Below are 22,734 nucleotides of genomic sequence, written 5' to 3'. Positions count from 1 at the left end.
GATGTAATAAAAAAAAAAAAAAAAAAAACTGGGGAAAAACTTTCCCACGATGTTAGAGTGCAATTTTTATTTTATATAGATTTTTTATTATTTTTTCTCTCTCAATATGTAAGTCCCATTTGGATGATACCTTTTTTAGAATAATCATTAGTGTGACGTGTAAATTTCTCCCCACACTGAAGTTGTGGGAAAACCTATCCTAAAAAATTAGGGAAAAAGAACGTTACTTGGTTGCATGGTCCCTGCACTTCCCCTCATTGCCCCTTGCACTAGTGTAGGGGCTATGCAATCGCACATCATTATTCTTCTAAAAAATTACATTTGTATTCAAGAGAGAAGGATAGCTATGACGCTAGAGTACAGTTTCCCACCAATTAGGGAAAGCTATTCACAAATCGTCCAATCAAGGGAGGATTTAATGAGGATAGAGAGTGTGAGGTCCACAAGTGGAATGTGGGAGTGTGTGCGCTTTGATTTGAAGAATCAGTATCAGCACCCTACTGTATCGATGTAGCGGTACAAACCAAAGGTAAAATGGTAAAAAATTAAATCAAATGCTTAAGGAAAAACAGGTGTAAAACTATCCAATCCCACTGATACGTGCCAATCCGGGATCAGTATTAGATTAGTATCGATACTAATTTCATGTGAAGAAAAGAGAAATATTACATAAAAGTGCTAGGGTACCCTACCCATCAGATCGAAAAACCTTTTTCTTATTTTTCTCATTTTCAATTAAAAAGCATGTAAATGGAGAATCAATATAAAGAATCTAACATAAATAGTGATCATCACTCTTCAAGAAAGGGTATATTAAAGGAAAAAAGAAAGGGAGAGGCCCGGTGGTCGGATGGGGAACAATACATATAATAACCCTTTTTGTCTGCCAATTAAGCAGTCACGTGGTCAGGTTGATCAATTTTGGTAGGGTGACTCATCCGTCAAAGCAGCAGAAGAGAGAGCGTTTTACATTAAAGGAGTAGCTACTTCTACCTTTACTTGACCTTAACTTCTTCACCTGTGTAGTTTTTAACCAGAATGTCGGCCGGGCCCGCCGGAGGAACAAGCCGGGGTCCACTACCAGTTGGATCTGCTGACCATGGGGTCAAGTCGGTCCATTCCAATTCCAATGCCACGCGTTCCACCGACACAGAAAATTGCAACAGAAACAGCCAAATTGGAGGCAGCGGGACTGGAAATTTGGGTTTTGTGTGAGGAGGCCGTGATCAACGGGGTTCTACTGTTCTAGTTCTACTACTTATTAGTTGAAAGCTTGAAAGTAAGTAATAAACATCTCCAGCCCCAGCTTCCTTTTGACCCGGTTCAAGCCAAGCCGAGCCGTATCCTCTCCAAATGCATCCAAAAAGAATACCAGATCTTCTGTTCCATCATTATACGTTAGGCTTTTTGGGCCAACCAATTAATCCCTTAATCATTATGGAGTGCTAATTGGGTCATATATAGAAATGGGTCTATGGGCAAGGTTTTAGTATAAGGTCTAGGAAAACTTTTACCTCCTTCCCCACTATGGATAATCCATTTAACTATATATCCAAAGTTCAGATTCGTCAATACCTTAAGTAACATTACAATGTATAATTATCAATAAAAACTTTCATGTTTTTATTAATAAGTTTAGGTTCCTAGGTTCCATGTTTAAATGCCAAGTATTAGATCAAATGGAGTTTTCTTTTTGTAGAAAGAGTTCTATTATGAAAACGTGAAAGCTCATGGCTAAGGATTACATACATCAACAAGCTATGAATCGGAAATGGGTTACACCATCGTGCATGTTACTGATAGCACCCTCTTTGCCAAGGAGTCAGCACAGCTGTTATTCTCCCTTGGAACATGAGTGAAAGTACATGTATCAAGATAAGTAGAAAGGTGAACAATATCCTCTAGAATGCCGCGGATCCGAAGAGGAGACACAAATAGTCCGCCTTGCAAGTAAGTGATAACCTCCTTATTATTAGATGTAATAACAACATTATCATAACCCTCCGATATGCATCAAATGGAGTTTGACAAATGGCAAAATCGAAGTACTATGGACATGCATAGACATGCATGAGGATGTTTGGAAATATAATGTTGGGTTTGGTGTTTTTGATCTACATCGATTGATGAATTTGGTTCTTCAACAATCCGATTGGATTGTCCATTAGGATCTTCTAATGGAGAAGGTGGAGAGATACCACGGCACAGAGAGAGAGAATGGAAGATGATGTAATTTCCTATGGAGTGAAGTCTTCCAAAAGAGTATTGGAGTCTTCCAAGTGAGTGGAATAGGTGGATTCTTCCAAATGATTGGAGTATTGCAAGGAGGTGGAGTCTCATAAGTGAATGGAGTATATCAAAAGAATGAAAAAGGTGGAATCTTCCAAATGAGTGGAGGCTTCCAAGGAGGTGAAGTTTTCCTAGAGGTGGAATCTTCCAAAAGAGGAAGAGAAGTCAAATAAAAGGAGAGAGGTGTCCAAAAAGGGAGGGGGTAGCAAAAATCTAAGTGAGAAGCTAAAATGTGAGGAAGAGGGATGAGAGAAGGGGCTTGAGTTTGGGAATCAAATTATAAAGGTGGTATTCTTCTCTTGATTATAATGAAAATTTGGACTCAGTCCGTCGACGTAGGCAATTTTGTCGAACAGTGTAAATCTCATCTCTTGTGTATGTGTTCCTGCACATACATTGTTGTTTATCGTAAACAATTCTAAAGGCGTATACAGTTTTATGTGTTGTACACGTTTTTGTCCATTGCAAGAAGCAAAACATTAATGCTTCCATCCCCAACATACACAATTTAGTACATGGATGAATTTTAGTCTAAGGTTTGACAAGTGGCCTATCAAAACCATTCCAATGATCATAATTGCCACATCATTTATGCCACGTGAATCGTTGAGGAACGTTTATCATGATAGGGTCATGAAATTGTACTTTCCCTTTATACATATGAAGTATAATTTTGGGGGAACCATGCATGGAAGCGCAAAGGGCCACGCACACGTGATAGCCAATGAGACCACTTGCTGCCACATTGGGGGCGGAAATTCCGCCATTCATGGGGGCAGGGCAGTCATTTCTAGGCCCCCCAATGTGTTTAGGTGTGGCCCCTGCATCCCATGCAAGGAACTTTTCTCCATAATTTTATTAATAGTTGTACATTTCAAAGCAAATAGTGTTGATAGTTTGAATTTATACACGATTATCATTAAGATGCTAAAAAAATATCCCAAAATATCAATAAATGAATGCAAATCTAAATTTTTGACTGTCCGACATGCATGAGTTAGGGTTATACTCCAGGGCCATAGCTAAGACAACATTATGGTTCAATTTGGTTGCAAGGGAAATCAAGCGAATAGTGTTGGTAGTTTGAATTTATACACGATTATCATTAAGATGCTAAAAAAATATCCCAAAATATCAGTAAATGAATGCAAATCTAAATTTCTGACTGTCCGACATGCATGAGTTAGGGTTATACTCCAGGGCCATAGCTAAGACAACATTATGGTTTAGTTTGGTTGCAAGGGAAATCAAGCGAATAGTGTTGATAGTTTGAATTTATACACGATTATCATTAAGATGCTAAAAAAATATCCCAAAATATCAGTAAATGAATGCAAATCTAAATTTTTGACTGTCCAACATGCATGAGTTAGGGTTATACTCCAGGGCCATAGCTAAGACAACATTATGGTTCAGTTTGGTTGCAAGGGAAATCAAGCGAAGGGCAGTGGCTTCCTATAAAATATATGGGAGAAAGAACGCTAATTGGACGCTTGCGGTGCGCTACCCCTATGCCCAGACACAAGGGCACACAAAATGACTGCTACACCCTCATGAAAAGACTTTCTCGAGGGCACGACGATCATTTTATGTGTCCCTATGTCTAGACGCAAGGGCAGCGTGCGCACCCATGTGGAGTTCTCTTTCCCAAAATATATTTCACTTCTTAGATAATTATTTGCATTTTCTTTGCAATCAAATATCAAAAGTGATTTTTCAGTAACATATATTTCACTTCTCTAGAAAATATTTGAATTTTCCTTGCAATCAAATAGAGCAATTTGATACCCCAAACCCTCCAATTGCTTTTGCTTTTGCTTTTGCTGGTTAGGGATGGAGTTGGGGACCTAGCACAATCATGATGAAGGTGGTTTAGTTTAATTTACCCCTGATTATTTTTCTCTCTTACTGATTAGGTGGCCTTAAAGTTTTTGTTAGATAAGTGATTAGTTGTTACTTGTTGGCCGGGTGAAACACAAATACCATAAATTCTTGGCACGACATAATTATTAATCCACTATTGCAGACCATGAACGGTCATAAGTTGACTGTTTTATAGAACCATGGTCTTAGTTTATTGGTATTTTTACCAAAAAAAGTTTTGGTATCAGTATTGTATCAGTCTCGGTACGGATTTGACCCGATATTTTTTGGAACATTTTACATACAATGATACAAGTGTCAAAGCCTTGATAGTCGAACCGATCCTTATTGAATTGTGTCTTTGGGCTGGGTATTGCACACTTGAAACTAGGGCTGCAACAGGGTCGGGTTGGGTCAGGTTTTATAGAACCCTAGCCCAACCCTAAGTCCCCTTAGTTGGGCCCAGGCCCGACACGACCCTGACTCAGGGCCAAAAAAATCCAACCTTGATCCTCCCTCAAGGTCGGGCTGGGCCGACCCTAATTGGCCCTGATCATGGGGAGGGGGAAAGAAATGCATGGGCTGGAATGGGCTGGGAAGAACATTATTAATTTTACATAAAATAACAATATAATAAATTATATAATAATACTTATTGTCTTCATATATAATATATTATATAAACAAATGTGGGTGAAATTTAAAGTTTATAATGTATAAATTATATCAATATATATGTTATAGTATAACTTAAATCAGGGTCGGGCCAAGCTTAGCTCGAGGCCTCAACCCTAACCCGACCCGACCCGACCCTAACTCAGGGCCAGAAATTTCTAGCTCTGACCTGCCCCCAGGGCCAAATATCTCAGCCCAGACCCTGTTTGGGCTCAGGGCGGGTTTGGGCCGACAGGGCCAAACTTGCACCCCTACTTGAAACCAAAGCTAATCAAACTGAACCAATTTAACTTGAAACCAAAACCAGGTGAAAATCAGACCAAACTCATTAAAAATGTTTTTTTTTTCATAACTATGCATACATATAAAAGAATCCGATAACAAATCAATAAGAACCCAAAACCATTGTGATCAACTTTATCACATCGAAATCGAACCAATCGATTGATACCCCTAATTTTAACTTTCATTGTAATAATGCCACTGCTGCAATATTGATATTGTAACGGTATCAGATTATCGATACATATGACCAATATGACTGATACGATAACGTGTATAGAATTTTTGGTGAATAACATAATGGGGTACTGTTCTCTGTGCCGCAGCGCAGGCTACGCCCAGACACATGGGCATAAGTGCAATGACCACCCTGCCCCCTGCACAGGGTACCCACGTGCCTGGCGCAACTTGCGCTGCGGCACAAAGAACATTCTTCCATAACATATACGCACCCAAAAAAGAGTACACGCGGTCATCGCCTCTCTTTGTATTGCTCCACTTTCTACCCTCATTACGAGGCGCGTGAGCCGTAAAATGCGAACCCATTTTCTTGCACAGCGGCGCTCGATCACCGAAATTAGAGGACCTCTCACCAGAAATCTATATGGGGTTTGCATGGTGTGACCTTGAGGTCTGAGGAATAATTAATAGCCCAAGATTTTATATTCCCGTTATTAAATTACCCAAATATGCACAGTCACCCCACTTTCTAATCTAGCCCCACCACACGATGACCGTCTGATTAATATCATCATATTGGGATGCATGCGCTGGTCCACATTTGAACAGACGGGTGCCACCATTTCTGTAATCAAAAGCTAAATTCCCTGCGCCTGCATTGCTTTTACAAAATCTCTCTCTCGGTTTCGTCGTTAAAGAATTCAAATTTGTAACGAAATCCGTTACTGTAACTGAAATTCTCGTAGTAGACGAAACGAGAAAGTGAGATCGAGAGAGAGAGCACGAAGAGCCTTTTTCATGTGAGGCACATGCAAAAGAGACAGTCTTCAGCCATAGAAGAGAGAAAGAGTGTGTGTTTCCCCTTCCCTTCTGAACTCTTGTTGTCAAAGTTTTGAAGGGAAAGGGGCGATGGAGGAGAAAAAGCAACTCCAACTCCAAGAACTCTTGAGAATTCCGAGATTTGTGCAGCAATGGTACCTTCTAATCCTGCTCTTGATGATCTCTTCCACCGCTCGAGCTTTCGATTACAGAGCTGCTCTGACAAAATCTCTACTCTACTTCGAATCTCAACGTTCGGGACGGTTACCTTACAACCAACGAGTCACCTGGCGAGACCATTCTGGCCTCACCGACGGCTTAGAACAAGGAGTCAGTTGTTTCCTTCCCCTTTCTCTCTGTCTCTCCATTATTCCATTCCCAAATCGTTGCATATTTTAGGGTTTCTTTCTTCCTCTGTTTCTGGTTTTTTTGTTCCTTTCCTTCTTTCCTTTGCTTGAACATTTGCAGAACATTGAATGGTGAGGATTAAACAGTTTGAGGCAATGAGAATAATCGTACGTAATTGACAGGTAGACTTGGTGGGAGGGTACTACGATGCCGGCGATCACGTCAAGTTCGGGCTTCCAATGGCCTTCACAGTGACGATTCTATCATGGACTGCCATCGAATACGGCGAACAGATCGCCGCAGTTGGGGAGTACGAACACGCACTCGAAGCAATCAAATGGGGAACTGATTATCTTATTAAAGCTCACACTCATCCAAATGTTTTGTGGGCCGAGGTAAGCAACATAATCACTAATCCTTTCCGTAAAGCAGAGCAGTGATGAATTGACAATAATAGTTCAATTTCAGAGTAATTCTTCTGTAGAAACTATAAAAAATGCTAATAATTTCTCAGGTAGGTGACGGAGACACCGATCATTACTGCTGGCAGAGACCAGAGGACATGACAACTTCTCGACAAGCTTACAAGATCGACGAGAACAACCCTGGTTCGGATCTGGCAGGCGAAACAGCGGCTGCCATGGCTGCCGCATCCATCGTTTTCAGGAAATCCAATACACATTACTCTCACCTGCTTTTACATCACGCCCAACAGGTGAGTTAGGTTCAGTGGAGCTGTTGCTCTAATCCATGCATCTTACTAGTAAACCTGAAAAAACAGATTTGAATCTCTCCTCTCCTGCATATAAACTTTGGAGGGTTTGTGTTGTTTGGTTAAATTTTTGCAGTTATTTGAGTTTGGAGACAAGTATAGAGGGAAATACGATAGCAGTTTGGGAGTGGTGAAGAGTTATTATCCATCAGTGAGCGGTTACAAAGACGAGTTGTTATGGGCAGCTGTGTGGCTTTACAAGGCCACCGACAAGGTGGATTACTTGAAATACTTTATCCACAACGCTCACAATTTCGGTGGAATCGGTTGGGCCATGACCGAGTTCAGCTGGGACGTCAAGTATGCTGGTGTTCAGATTCTTGCTTCTAAGGTAAACTTTCTCTCTTCCCTTTTCTTTTCTGGTTTTTCCTGATTCCGATTCTAACAAAGAAGCTTATCAAGGTTTAAAAACATGGAATCGGCCTAGATCGGCCGTCCGATTCTTGAAACCCTGTTTATTATTGTTTTTCTAATGTGTCGACATATCGGGAAATACGTATCTGCATCGCCGGAGCCTGATAAAGCCCGATTCCATTTGATCTGTATCAATATTGTATCAGTATGGATCGAAACCAATACGGTTATCGTTATTGATAATTATAATTATGCTTTCTAAATGCACATATCATGCAATTTTATTTTATTTTATTTTTTTTGGTTGAAAACATATCATGCAATTAGTGTTTTGATTTCTTGCCCTTAATCATTCCTTTCCGCTTAAACTTGAAGTTCAAATTACTACATTAAGTAGTTTTTTTGTATACTTTGGGAAGAGGTTAAAAGTATATACCGTATCTTAAGTAGTCCTTACTAAAGGAATCTATATTAGTAAAGGGGAGTGGTAAAATCTTGTTTTTACAGTAAAGGTCACTCACTACTTGATTGCCAATCTGATTGGTATTGTTTCTTAAAATGGGCCCCTTATTAGGACCAATCAGGTGGAACAAATTTTAAATCATGGCATAATAATTTTTGTGGGACATCTATTGCCTTTATTGTTTTTTTTTGTTTGTTTGTTTGTTTTCAAGGCAATTCAATTTGATTGTGAAAAAAGGGAGGCCACGTGAATTATGCCAATATTATTGAAAATTTTAAATAAAAATTTCTAAAATTTCAGAGAATTAAGTGAAAAATATCCTCATGCAGTCAGTGTGGGGATGCTCTCCCACATCCTTTCACATTCCTGATACTCTCTTTCCTCTTTGCCTACATGACTACATGGATCACTTGCTGAAACAATTCCCATGTCTTGATTGGTGTGGCATGTAAAATTCTTTCTACATTAGCATTGTCAAAAGCCCTCTACCCATAATTAAGTACAAGGCAAGACATTGCTGCTAGGTTGCATTGCTCTTGCACGAATATGGGGCCAATGAGAGTGTGTGCAAGGGCATAAACAGGGGTGGGATTTATTCATTTTTGAGGGTGGGGTAGTTATTTCACGTGCTCCTGTGTCTAGGTGTAGGCTACATGCAACCTAGCAGGAGTTTTTTTGCCTTGAATAAAAAAAAGTTTGATTTTTTTTGGGGTTTCTACCAAAATTGGACTTGCTAAAAGCAAAACTGGGCTGACCTTAATCCTAAAGCCCATTTTATGAAAAAGGTGATACACTACATGTTTTTAAGGGTCTCAGAATCTAATTAGACTCGTTAATATTAATTTATCAACACTGATTAAACTCTTGTTGCAGTTATTGATGGAAGGAAATCTCAAGGAACACAATCACATACTTGAACTGTACCGATCGAAAGCCGAACATTATTTATGTGGATGCCTTAACAAAAGCAACGAAGACAATGTCGAACGAACTCCGGGAGGTCTCTTATACGTCCGTCAATGGAACAACATGCAATACGTATCCACGGCGGCGTTCCTTCTCACTGTTTACTCAGACTACCTTCATAACTCAAATCAGAAGCTTCACTGCCAGAGAGGAGAGATGGAGGCCCAAGAACTCATCACCTTTGCCAAAGCCCAAGTAGATTATATATTGGGCTCCAATCCAATGGGTATGAGCTACCTAGTTGGGCATGGATCAAAGTATCCCAGTAGAGTACACCACAGGGGCTCATCAATGGTATCATATAGAGAGAACAAAGGGTTCATAGGGTGCACACAAGGGTACGATAATTGGTACGGCCGGGTCGAACCTAACCCGAATGTCCTAGTAGGGGCCCTAGTTGGTGGGCCTGACTGCCAAGATAATTTTGGTGACCAAAGAAGCAATTACATGCAAACTGAGGCCTGCACTTACAATACCGCTCCATTGGTAGGAGTTTTTGCAAAGTTGCATCAATTAGAGAGGCAAAACATCTCTTATTCTTATACTTCATCTTTAATTTCTTCTTTCTAGGAGACAATTCCTGTAGAGCTGCTTTAGTGCTAGAATCAAGGTTTTCTAGCCAAATTTAAGCCTTTCACTCTTATAAGATACAAAAAACAGGAAGAAGTATAAAAATGAAAAGGGAAAAGTGTGTTCCCTCACAAATGAGACTTTGGGTCATTTTCTTGTTCTTTCCATGGTACTCTTTTTTCTTTTACGGAGATTCACAAAGACTATTACAGAAAATAGCCAAAGAGACTAAAGGCTTGAGAGCGTGTTCCCCGGCATTGAAGACGCCCCAAACACTATTAGGGCATAGTGGATTAGTGGTGGATTTGTGCATCACTATCACTTCAACGACAATTGTTCAGTCACTGTCTTCAGTCTTCACAACCTAAATCTTCAATTTGATCATGTAATAATATTCAAGGTAATCTCTCGTTTAATGTTTGTGATATTCGCATCTTCCCTATCATAAAGATCAACTTATAATGATTCCATGGGGGTTTTAAAGAAAGAAAAGATAATAAACCATTTTGACTTGAAAAATAAGAAAGAACCCATGTTCATAAATTAAGATCGAGTTTCCCTTCACCCATAGAGAAGGATGAATCCCTTGTTACTAAAAAAAATAAAAGAGAAGGATGAATCCCCTCACCAATTGTGGTAATTATGCCCTAGTGAGGGTATAATTGTACATTATAGTCTACAATTTTAGATCCGTTAGCAATCAACGCTTGAAATTAACTGCAAGACTTATATGGATTGTGGGTCCCACTATTTGTTATGTGAGGATCATGGTTTGAGAAATTGGCATTGAATTAGTCGATTCGTATCGGTATCAAATTCATGAGTCATGATCGGATCTGTACTAGTGGATCAGTACAGACGGGTAAAAATGTAAAAAAAAAGTTATTTTTTCAAAGGAAACAGGGATAAATCTGTTCGATCCAGACTGATATGGATCGTTACCGATTACTAAAACCCTGGTGAGGATAGTATTAAGGAATCAGACAAGGGTAGTGTAGTAATCTTTTTCCTTTTTATTGACAATATTCTTGATGATCCGATTCAATGGCCGAGTCTAAATTTTTTAACGAGTCAGATATTATGGGGAGGATTGAGTTTTCCTTCATCTACATTGAAAAAAGAATTTTCTTTAGCAAGGGGATTTGATCTTCAAACTGGTCTGAGAAAGAGAGTGGGTGCTAATGATAACATTTTCTATTCTAAGAGTCCTGTCACAACGTGAAATCACAATGGATGAACCTAGATGATGGGAAAACTTTGCCTTGCATAAGCATTAAAAATTCTAAGTTAGTGACCCATTCCAATCCTGATCAGAATCAGAATCAGAATCAGATAAGATAGGTGAAGAATTGGTCAAAATTAGCCAAAAGATACGATAACCTTAGATTTTGGAAGGGGATCGGTTGATTAATCCATGCCTTTGTAGGAGAAAATAAATCCTCTCCAATTCCTTTAAGTGTGGCACAATGCGGCAGTGCTAGATGGAGATGTCGACACCTGATAGCTGCGCATCCAATGGTCCATATCAATGACTTGGACTATTGGATGCGGCAACTGCCAGGTGTCAACATCTCTACCTAGCACTGCCGCATTGCCACACTTTAGGAATTGGAGAACAAGAATCGAATTGGTAATTGCCAATTCCTATCTGAATCGACTGGAATCAATTCAATCAACCACTATTGATTCATCGATCCAATCCTAATTCTTAAAATTGTGTTACCTATTCAAAAAGGGCTTATTCGAAGATTGAGCTTGTCTACGGCCTGGGGTTGAGTAGCCATCATGCTGCGCTCAATTCACAGGCCGCCATGTGGATTCCATGCCGATCCAATGTTTGGTAGACGAGCTCCTTGGCGGCCTAGCATTTTTTAATTTTGAATAGTAATTTTGAATTGAGCTTGTCTACCAACCATTGGATCGACATGAAATCCACGTGGTGGCCTGTAAGTTGAGCACAACACGATGGTCGCTCAACCCCAAACTGCAGACGAGCTCGATCAATTATTTGACCTAGTAGGAGCCCCCTACAGAGTAAGGGCGCAACGTTCTATGTGTTGCTGCTGAGATCTCCCCTTCGTGATCTGATCTGGTCTTGCGCGATCTTGCACAATGATAAAACCAGAAGACAGAAAGAGTTAGCACCCCGAAGTGTGTTTTGGGGGAGGTCCCTCCAATGCCTTAGTCTGATCTCGGGGCTAAACAACAGTTAATGGGGCTAGAGATGAATAATTTGGTTCTGGAGTCTTTTCTATCTCAAAATTGATGGCATAATTATCAGAGTCTTACCTCCTCTTTTTTTGCTTATGCTATATATCTGGCCTTGTTCCCAAAATGCCTTTTTGCTCCTTAGGGTTACGTAGTCTTCAAGGCATGTTTTTGGTCTAAGTGGGAACCGTTAACCGACTTGTCATTGATTATGCCTTTGGTAGTCCACGTGTAAAGTTCGCTTATGCATTCCTTCAGCGTGAGGTTGTGATTGGGAACCCGGTCGGATCGCATGTGCTCCTTCTTTGGTCCAGTCCCTAGTTTGGCCCTATTGCACGTGTCTGAATGGCATTGGAGGTTGGATATGACCTATATCACTATGTCAATAATCAGAATGAGCAGGAACATGGGTTTTGAGGAAATAGCAACTGTGGACGGGCCTTGCATCAAAGAAGCATAAACTAGTCTCGACATTAACAAAATTCAAATGAGAGGACTTTTGGTGGTACGTTTTCTTTTTGTAGTTGCATAGCTTGACATTTGCCGAACAACTACACTATTCCAGAGCCCCAGGTGAGATAATTAATGAAACCAAACAGCTGAGGTCCAGGAGGATCAAAGATACTCAAATAACTTACAAACTTCCTCTGATTTACTGCGCTCTATATGTCTAAAGGGGAGATGTTTTCTTTCTAGAATGTGGCCTATGCTAGCACTTAATAGGTCTATCTCTCTAATCCCTTAACAGGGGTAGAGATAGGGGGGGGTCAATTCTAAATCCTCAATGATAGGACCGACTTGTCCCGACCTGTGAAAGCCCGAAACCGGCCTGACACGTTACCTAAACATATCAGTCAAGATACAAAGGGATAGATTGATGGGTGCCTGACTGAGCCCGACACATTTAAGTCCATTTATGGACTGTTTGTTTTAACCTAATTACCCCATAAATTCCCTATTTTATCTCAAATATACCATTATTTAATCTTCTTGATTAAATTTATCATCTTGCACTGCACAAGCTATAAATAAAGGACTATTTAGTCAAGTTTAAAAAAATAATAATAATAAATTTATAATTGTATATTATTGCACTATGAAGTTTATGGGCTACAAATAAACGGTGCACATCATCAACGCCATTTATATTTTTTGTAATGCCATCATATGTATGTCCATTGAGATTGAGGGTCATAAAGTTCCAAATAAATTTGAAATTTACTTATGAATGTCCATTAATCAAGTGAAGAACATTTTTCAAGTAAGTTATTGTTTTATCATAAAGAATTGAATCTCATTAGAAGCTATGTGGACCAAATTTGCATAGTCCAATTGTAGCACATTTAGTACAATACCGATCATACTTAAAATAGGAAGACCAATTAGACTTGATCAAAACCGGCCCAAATGGATCGATTGACACTCCTAGGTAGAGATGATATTTCGTAGGGAGCGGAGAGAATACACGTAGGGTAGAGCTGGTTTAGGTCACAGTCGTAGAGAAAAAACATTTCTCATGTCTATATTTTAATAGCTTGTTAATGAATTCAACAAGGTTTCGTGGTGTAGTTGGTTATCACGTCAGTCTAACACACTGAAGGTCTCCGGTTCGAGTCCGGGCGAAGCCATCAGCGGGGATAGCTCAGTTGGGAGAGCGTCAGACTGAAGATCTGAAGGTCGCGTGTTCGATCCACGCTCACCGCATACATTTTTGCATTTGCCTTATCTTCACCGAAAACTCTGAGCAGGACTTCCACCGGAAATCACAGAAGTGCTTCCACCGGAGTCTTTAGCAGTTTTCGCGTTTAGCGGAACGCTGGTCCCGAACTCCCGATCTGAGCGCGACGGTGTCGGAGGAACTTGAAGTATTCACCACATCTCTCGAGTTTCGAGGTCTGTGAGGGTTTTCGCATAGATGAATGGATCTGAATTCTCGAATATGCCTCTTTCCGTCACGCGCTCAACAACTACTAACGAATAGGCGAATACCGATGGTTGGGTAATTGGGTTAGGTGACGTGACTCCGTCATTAGAGTTGGAGAGCGAAACACTTGCATCAAATGCCGTATTTCGCCTTGGAAACCCAATGACGATTTTGCCCCTTTCTGCGTAACCAAACTCTTCCCACCCAACGACCCAAGTTAAAACAGAGAGTAAGTGAAGGTCTGGTGAATCTCTCAGATGGAAAGCATTTGATAGTTGGATTCAAGGTTTCAGGTCTCTCTTCGCCTTCGTCTTTGTCTCCTTTGTTCTCTACCTTAACAACAACAACAATAATAATGTCTTCCTCTGCGGAGGCGTCTGGTCGTTTGGCTTCAGTGTATAGCGAAGTTCAGACAAGCCGTCTCAACCACCCACTGCCTCTCCCTTCTGTTCTTAAGAATCCCTTTAATATCGTCGAAGGTGGTCCTAGCTCCGCTGCAGGAAACCCAGGTCTTTTTTTTTTGTTTGGAGATCTACTTATGATTTAGATACATCTGCAAGTTTTTAGTGTTTGTTCTAGATCTCCGACGGTTTTGAAGTTTTTGATATTTGCAGATGAAATTGCTAAGCTGTTCCCAAACCTCTTCGGACAACCTTCTTCAATGTTGGTGTCTAGTGATTCAGCGGAGAATCAATTGAATCATAGTTTGAGAATTGGTGTTGTGCTTTCTGGAGGCCAGGCTCCTGGAGGACACAATGTCATCTCTGGGATTTTTGGTGTGAATCTTTTCTCTTTTCGTGCTCTATTGAACTTTAATGTCATCTCTTTTGAATTCTCTTATAGAAAAGATTATTCAGAAATATGATTTTGGAGTGGCTGCAGATTATTTGCAGGATCGAGCGAAAGGAAGTACATTGTATGGATTCAGGGGTGGTCCTGCTGGGATCATGAAGTGCAAATATGTTGAACTGACGGTAGATTTCATCTATCCTTACAGAAATCAGGTAATCCTTTCTAGTGCTTTTAGTGGTTTATACTACTTTATAGTACATTACGTTCATTTACCATCGTTTCGTTATTCACTCTAAGCATCGATTTTGTTCATTTTGATATTATGGATTTTATGGTAACATAGCAAAAAAGGATTATAGTAAACGTGCAAATGCTCAATTCGTCATTTCCTGAATGATTTGTTGACTTTTTCTTTTTCCCCTTTATATATTCCCCCCCCCCCCCCCTCTCTTTCTCTCTTATAAATTTTTTTGGAGTGTGGAAGCGGTAAGAGGAAAGAGTTTATTTAAACTACATTTGCAGTGAGGAGGGACTGAATTCAAGTATGCCTGCAAATTGTATGCACACATTTGTGGTGGTTAAAATTGGGTTGGCAGCATCTACTTCAACATAATTATGTGGGGAAAGTTTTGGGTGAAGGATTCACCCACGAATCTAAGGTCATCATTACTTTCCCCCATATGTTGGAGGTCCGAAATGTCCTTCACTGTGCCGAGGCAGCCATCCAAGTGGAATGATGGCCATCAATTCCTCCTTTACCGCAGCTTAAGGAAAACTCGGTCCTAATAGTACTGCCGTACGGTATGCATGACTACCTATTTCAACACAATTGTATCCACATGTAGTATGCATGTCTAAGTGTTATGTACATTCGTGTTATTTCTTTAATGAATTTCATTTATGTAGCATTCATGTACTTGTCGTCAACTATTATGTGTATCTAGCTATGTTCTTTGCATCTAAGGTCTTCGTACAGCCAAATAGATAGAATGCATGTTGGTGTTTATTACATGTTCTACATTTATTTTGGCAAACAAAACTTTGCACTGTTTAGAATGAATACTTCCTTACATTTTCGTCTCAAACCGTTGTAATTGACTTTGACTTTTGTAAGCAGGGTGGATTTGATATGATCTGCAGCGGGAGGGACAAGATTGAAACTCCAGAGCAGGTACTTTTCTTGAAAGGTCTACCTGTTTTACTGTGAAATTTGACCAAGTTGACTCTCACTGTTCCCAAGGGCTATACTAAATTAATTCAAATGGTCCTGTGTTTCAGTTTAAGCAAGCTGAGGAAACAGCATTGAAACTTAATTTAGATGGGCTGCTTGTTATTGGTGGGGATGACTCAAATACAAATGCCTGCCTTCTTGCTGAAAACTTTAGGTATGAATTGAGGCTGGGTTATTGCTGGAATATTTCAGTTTCAGAAGAGAACATGATAACTTTTTAAGAATAATTTTCCTTATTCATCTGTATGTTGTTGCTGGTCAACTCCTGCATGTTTTTTCTCCAGGAGATTTATGTTGTAGTGGTTAGGATGTGAAGTTCTATTTATTTATGCAATTGTTATGAAGGCGTTCTTGATGCAAGCTTGGTTGTTTGTGAATAATCAGGGCAAAAAATATAAAGACCCAAGTGATTGGATGTCCGAAAACCATTGATGGTGATTTGAAATGCAAGGAGGTCCCAACTAGTTTTGGATTTGATACTGCATGCAAGGTGATAGTTGTTCAATCTTCACATCTTTAGTTTTCACATGACTGTTTAAATTATCTTTAATGGTATGTGACTTGGAACATTTAGTACACAAAACATTTTATAGGAAAAAATTTCGTATCCAAATAGCCCATGGTTTCATTTTTTATACTAGAAACCTAAGGAACCACCAAAAAGAAAAAAGTTATGTGGTAGTGTGGTACCCATCTCATAGCATTATGGTCATTGAAACTTACAAAATGAACAAAGTCTCCTCATGCAATTTATGTTAGGTGTGTGTAATTTGCATGTTTCAAAAAACCCCTATTTGGCCCTTTTTAGTTTTTACAGCTCCTACACTAGTGGAGTTAATAGTTACATACTTACATTTTCAAGTGCAGCCATTCTGGTTGAGCCTTCAATCTTATGCTTTAGTGACTGATCAATATTGGGTCAAACTGATCTTGTATTATATTATATTGGCTTAATATTCCTTAAACATGCATATCGCCACAGTTGTAGACTTGTGGTGCAATTGTGCGCAGAGTTACTGATGTGCTGATTTCTCTGAAATGCAGATATATGCAGAAATGATAGGAAATGTGATGATCGATGCCCGCTCAACTGGAAAATACTACCATTGTAAGTCGACTAGTTCTGATATACACCAGAGTGTGGTTTTTGTGCTCTACTTTTCCATATCTGGTCTAGAGCTGCTGAAAATTTTAAAGAGTTCTGCAAGATTGTACTAATTGATTGGTAAAGTTTGTAATAAGCAGTTCCAAGTAAATAGATGAGAAGTTTTGTGATGTTTACTGTTATCCCAATAGGCATGAACATTTCCAAACCTGTTCTGAATCAGGTGCTGAATATACAGAACAAATCAATCCATTCTTCTCTGGTTATGTTTTTGACACTTAGCTTACTGATATATGTAATACAGGGGAAAAAAAGGCCATTTAACTTCTGTAATTTTTTCTGGTCTTAAATACTTCATCTCATTAGTTTCTACCCTTCCTATTTTTTTTTTAAAATTCACTTTTACTGTTCAAAGCTGTTTTCTTGAAATGGAGTAATGCTGTCTCTGGTAGGATGGAAAACCCAATTGGCATTTTAGTATTTCAAAAACTCATGTAAGATCTGATCAAGACTCAGGTAATGGCTAGTTATGCTTCAGAATCAATCTGCAGGAACTCGCATTATTGCTTGATAAACCGATCAAGTTTCAATTAACTCATTTTACTGATGCTTCTGCTTGGCTTCCAACAGTTAAGACCTTTTGGTTCTTGCTAGCTTTTCTGGATTGAAATGGGATAGAGTATGTTACACTTTAGTGTAACTTCATTTAAAGCATGTTCCATTCTTCCTACTAAATCCTGTTGACATTGTTCCTTATGACTTCGTTTTGCTAAAGACATTGGTCCTTATTACTAATGAATTCGTTAAGTGATCTTTTTATTATCCCCTTCTGTGTAAGTTGCAATTATGATTTATCTAGCATAAGATGTGACCTTTTTTTTTTTTTATTTCTCACATTTGTTGAGCTTTGAAAACAATATTGATAGATTAATGGTGTATAGAAACTTATTTCCATGAAATAATTCTTTTTGATATATTGAGTGCTTTAGTCTTTGATATGCTTCTTTTTATTGATGTTTTATTTATCTACTGAACCTTGGGTTGATTGTTGGGATCTCATAGAGGATAAGTCAGTTTGTAATTTGTAAAAGCATGCTTTGGAGAGCTTTATATCAATTGAATTATTCTTCTGTGCTTATCTTTCTGTCTCAGGCTGTTATTTCTAATTTTCTATTTTTGCAGTTGTGAGGCTTATGGGACGTGCAGCTTCTCACATTACATTGGAGTGTGCTCTGCAGACACACCCAAACGTCACTATCATTGGAGAAGAGGTATCTATTGAATCTCCTGATATCTTGTTTGAACTCCTATTTAATTACACACACTTGCAAAACTATAATATATTATTAGAACACACCTAGCCTGGGGAAGCGGGGGTATGGCTGCGTACATGATGACCCTCCCCAGACCCCGCAGCGGCGGGAGTCTCATAAACTGGGTATGCTATTTTTTACTTAGGCTGGGGAATAACAGGTTGTTCTCTTGGCTGTTAGGCATCTGTAAATTGGACACTATCCAAACAAGAAATCTTCTTTCTTCCGTCTCATTTTTTTTTGCTTATTGTCATTGGAAATATACAAATTCTATTTGCTCCATTTTGACCGACCATCAGTAAAGAAGCAATATAAATGCCCCTTATAGCAAATATGTAAACTTCTAACTACGTAAAACATTTGAACCATGGGGTTGTCAATCATGGCATTGACAATGTAGGCTATTTCTCTGCACTCCTTTCAACTTATCATACTGTGAAGAGATTATGCTGGAGAACTGCCCTTCCTCCTGTGAAGGCCCAGAAAAAACAGAGGAAGATATTCAGTTCCTCCCATAGAAATGGCATGCAAGAGTCTGTTGCTCTTCTTTGATAGAATGTTTCAACTTATTCTCATTTTATGATGGATATTTCAATCCATGCTTATGTGTTATCTGGTGACCGTCCATTAAAATTTTTCTTGCATCACTAGTCTGCATCTTTTCCTTGGTGGTACTCCCTCAACAATGTGGTCTGACCATTTTCATAATTTTTTGGCTTTTGGCAATTGATCCTTCAAGTTGTATCCACTGGATAAACTTAAATTTGGAAAGTTCATTGTGAATTTGCACCATTTACAGTTCTTTGATGATGCATTTGCAGGTTGCTGCCAAAAAGCAGACACTGAAAAATGTTACAGACTACATTACAGATGTGATCTGCAAACGTGCAGAACTTGGCTATAACTATGGTGTTATACTTATACCAGAGGGCCTAATTGATTTCATTCCTGAGGTATAGTTCAAATAAAAAACACAGTCGTCCACGCCATGTGCATCTAAGATCTCCTTTTGTTGATTGATTCATATATTGTCGTATGACATTTTGAGTTTGTTGATGGTTATGTACCCTTTGCAGGTACAACAACTCATTGCAGAGCTGAATGAAATCCTAGCTCATGATGTTGTTGATGAAGAAGGTCAATGGAAAAAGAAACTTCAGGATCAATCTCTGCAGCTTTTTGAATTTTTACCAAGTGCAATTCAGGAACAGTTGATGCTTGAAAGAGATCCACATGGAAACGTTCAGGTATTGTCATTTGAATGTGCCCTTTACAGATCTCGACTTTTTGTTCTTCTTCTTGTTTCAAGTTGTTCAGATATTATAGTTTTGAATGTGTTTGTTTTAGCTTTTTTATATGTTATGTGCTCAGGTTGCAAAAATCGAGACAGAAAAAATGCTTATTCAAATGGTTGAAACCGAGTTGGAGAAAAGGAAAAAGGAGGAGGGAGTCTACAAGTGCCAATTCAAGGGGCAATCTCACTTTTTTGGGTAACTATCATTTAGGGTTAAAAGTGGTATTATAAACACCACCCCCTTCAATGTGTAATTTGTGATACCGTATAGATTTCCGTTGACCGATATGGTCTTATACTGTGGTCATGCTGACAGTTGGGGATTACCCAATGGGTACAGATATTTGAGGGTGTTCTTTAGGAGTAACAGTACATGGAATCTCTATTACTGGTGTTAATTTCCTTCTACTTCATTTTGTAGTTATGAGGGAAGATGTGGTTTGCCAACGAACTTTGATTCTTCATACTGCTATGCACTGGGTTATGGTGCTGGAGCACTCCTCCATTCTGGAAAGACAGGACTCATCTCCTCGGTGTGGTTCAATTATGCAATTTTTTCTTTTTATCCCTTTTTCCCCTCTGCCTATTTATTTATTTGTTATTTATCTTTTCAATTACACATTCAGGTGGGGAATTTGAGTGCTCCTGTTGAAGAATGGACTGTTGGAGGGACTGCATTAACTTCATTAATGGATGTAGAGAGGAGACATGGTATATATTTCCTACCCTCTTCATCATATCACAGCTATGCAATCATCTATCCTATGGTTCAAATCCACCCTGCAACCAGATTTAGAATGTCTGGTGGGGGTCTCGCAAGTATTGTAACATGATGTATTCAACGTTGAAGACTTAGTTGAGGATGTTCATTATGTTGATTGAAGAAGCTTTACTAGGGGAATTTTTATGATAAAATACTCCTTGATGGTCTCTTATCTATGCAATTCTTAGAGACTGATTTCTTTGCAGGCAAGTTCAAGCCTGTGATCAAGAAGGCTATGGTTGAACTTGAAGGTAACAGTTATTTTATACTGTCTTCTCTATTCCTTTATTGTTATAGGCAGCAATATAACAGGTTTCAGCTCTGAACCACATCTGTTGTTTTCTGACCTGTGCACATGTATGGTTCTATTCCCACACAGCAGTCAAGTTTTATCTAATGATGACAAAATTTCAGGTGCACCATTCAGAAAATTTGCATCCATGCGGGATGAGTGGGCCATCAAGAATCGATATGTCAGTCCAGGTATGTTGTCACATTCAGTTCAAGTATCCCATTAATCTGATGAACTTCTCACCAATTTTCAAGTACTTTTGGGGACTTGCAACCTGTTGGTTGTGGGTTCAAAACTTGGAAACAGCCTCTCCTGCGAAGCATGGGGGTAGGCTGCGTACATTTGCCCCTCCCAGAGCCTGCAGTAGCGGGAGCCTCTTGCACTGGGTTGCGTTTGCAACTCGGCTGACTTGTATTGGTTTGGGCTGGGGCTTAGTACCAGTTGTAACTAGTTTGTGATCCATTAGATCTACTTATCAGTTGTTAGGATGAGTTGAAATTGGAGATTTGCTAGGCTGGTGTCTTGAGTCTTGATGCAAACTTTATCCTTTGACTCACTTGGTTGCAGTAATTCACAATATTTTGCTATATGATGATTTCAACAGGTCCCATCCAGTTTATTGGCCCTGCAGCAAATGGCATCAGTCACACTCTGCTGTTGGAGCTTGGAGCCCAAGCATAGGAATTGTTGAAACTTTAGTCAACCATATGCCCATTTTCTGATGTACACGTGGCAAAATGAATAAGCCTCCATACTGCAAGCCTATGCAAAATTGCTTCTCAGGGAGCAAGGGGTTGGGGTTGAATTTTACCTGTATTTCTTTTCACCTTGTGTGCCCACTGCCCTCGATTTTTTTTGTTTTAGTTCAACTTCTTTTGGTTAGATTGAAAATTTTGTTGAGGATGATCTGTGGAGGCACGAACGGTTGGTTTTCATCATTATTGAAAGAACCAATTAAGACCCAATTTGACGGATTAGGTCAATTTTTAAGAAAAAAGGAGAAAAAACCATTCCTTTCAAATCTCATTCGATTGTTCCTGGAAACATGAAAAAGCTGATCTCGAGTACTAATGATGAAACCTTGTTTCGGATTCCCTAGGCCCACAAGAGTACTAAAAAAGTCTAATAAAGAGTTCAATGGTAACTATAAATAACTAGGAATTGAAAGGGGAAGGGATTAGAAAGGAATTAGAATTAAAGAATGGGGGTAAACTTGGAATGAAACTAACTAATTGGTATAAACAGGAATAGAAATAAAGGGGGGGGGGGGGATAGGTTAAAGACCTCCTCATACACGACTGACTTTATTTTCACCCCCCACATGTTCGATGAAGGATGTGTGGCTAATCACAAATCCTTCACATCTTCTATGGTAAAGTAACTTTGTCTTCAAAAGCAATCCCACTCCCTCCCCTTTCACAGTTGACAAGTCTGTATCCGAAAAAAAGAAATGTGGCTATCTGTACTTCTTTCAGGCATTGTCTTATCGATGATCCCTTGACTTCAAATGTTAAGCATAACCTTGGGAGAATCTCAGGAGATTTTATGGGCTTCCATGATGGGTAGGAAAGTATAGCTCTGTTGTACTACCCCAGAGGTTTGACGAAAGGATGATATTACCCTTAGTTTTGAAAAATTTTGCGTGCCTTCCTAAGGTTTACAAACGGTAACAAATAAATCTATTCCGTCAGTTTATGACTAACACTGTTAAAATCAAAAGGTAAAGTGACAAAAATGCCCCTTCAAGGAAAAAAAAACAACTTGCAACTCATTTTCTTTCCCCAAATCGATTTGGGGAAGATAAGTTGTAGGTATCTTTGTAGGGAACACCATGGAACCGATCTTGATTCACTCTCTTTCCTTTCCCTCTTCCATTTGCTTTAGGTTTTAACCCATTTGTATCTGTGTTCTAGCTTTTGCATTTAACTCTACGATCAGCTTTATTTCTGTTCACAATCTACAGTTTGTTAATTGTTACCATCTTCAAAACTGCAGTTTAAGTTCAAAGAGTAATAACTAATGGGATTTTATGTTGTTTTGATTAGGTTAAAAAATTCTGGATTCGTGAGATGGAGTTGTCATTCGCGCAAGGTCGCTGGAACTACGAACGATGGGGTGGATTTGATCCTGTATTCAACGCAAATGCGAAACCTCCCGGAGTTGAGTTGTGGGCTGTCTTCGATGTCCCCCTGATCAGGTCGATTCAACCTGGAAAAATCTGACCCACACCT

The 22,734-nt window shown here is 39.3% G+C and overlaps 2 protein-coding genes and 2 non-coding genes across 4 annotated transcripts; all 4 read left to right on the top strand.

Annotated features, from left to right (window-relative positions):
* The first annotated feature begins 6,033 nt into the window (after nt 1-6,033).
* On the top strand, nt 6,034-9,638 carry LOC122639277 (endoglucanase 11-like). Its single transcript, XM_043832093.1, has 5 exons — nt 6,034-6,438; nt 6,639-6,851; nt 6,971-7,171; nt 7,305-7,559; nt 8,919-9,638. Exons 1-5 carry the CDS (start codon nt 6,199-6,201, stop codon nt 9,579-9,581), a joined length of 1,572 nt encoding a protein of 523 aa, XP_043688028.1. The 5' UTR covers nt 6,034-6,198; the 3' UTR covers nt 9,582-9,638.
* A 3,705-nt stretch (nt 9,639-13,343) lies between these two features.
* Nucleotides 13,344-13,417, top strand: TRNAV-AAC. Its single transcript has one exon. It is a non-coding gene; the product is annotated as a tRNA-Val (tRNA).
* Nucleotides 13,418-13,420: 3 nt separating this feature from the next.
* TRNAF-GAA lies at nt 13,421-13,493 on the top strand. The gene has a single exon. It is a non-coding gene; the product is annotated as a tRNA-Phe (tRNA).
* A 456-nt stretch (nt 13,494-13,949) lies between these two features.
* Nucleotides 13,950-21,282, top strand: LOC122640108 (pyrophosphate--fructose 6-phosphate 1-phosphotransferase subunit beta). The gene is made up of 16 exons (XM_043833241.1): nt 13,950-14,222; nt 14,328-14,489; nt 14,596-14,717; nt 15,623-15,676; nt 15,784-15,890; nt 16,121-16,226; nt 16,781-16,844; nt 18,024-18,112; nt 18,976-19,107; nt 19,231-19,401; nt 19,526-19,644; nt 19,870-19,981; nt 20,075-20,159; nt 20,418-20,462; nt 20,626-20,694; nt 21,108-21,282. Exons 1-16 carry the CDS (start codon nt 14,069-14,071, stop codon nt 21,182-21,184), a joined length of 1,668 nt encoding a protein of 555 aa, XP_043689176.1. The 5' UTR covers nt 13,950-14,068; the 3' UTR covers nt 21,185-21,282.
* The last annotated feature ends 1,452 nt before the right edge of the window (nt 21,283-22,734 follow it).

Source organism: Telopea speciosissima, chromosome 9 (assembly GCF_018873765.1).
Source record: "Telopea speciosissima isolate NSW1024214 ecotype Mountain lineage chromosome 9, Tspe_v1, whole genome shotgun sequence".
In the NCBI taxonomy this organism is placed as follows: Eukaryota; Viridiplantae; Streptophyta; class Magnoliopsida; order Proteales; family Proteaceae; genus Telopea; species Telopea speciosissima.
This window is presented reverse-complemented; position numbering and strand designations above follow the sequence as displayed.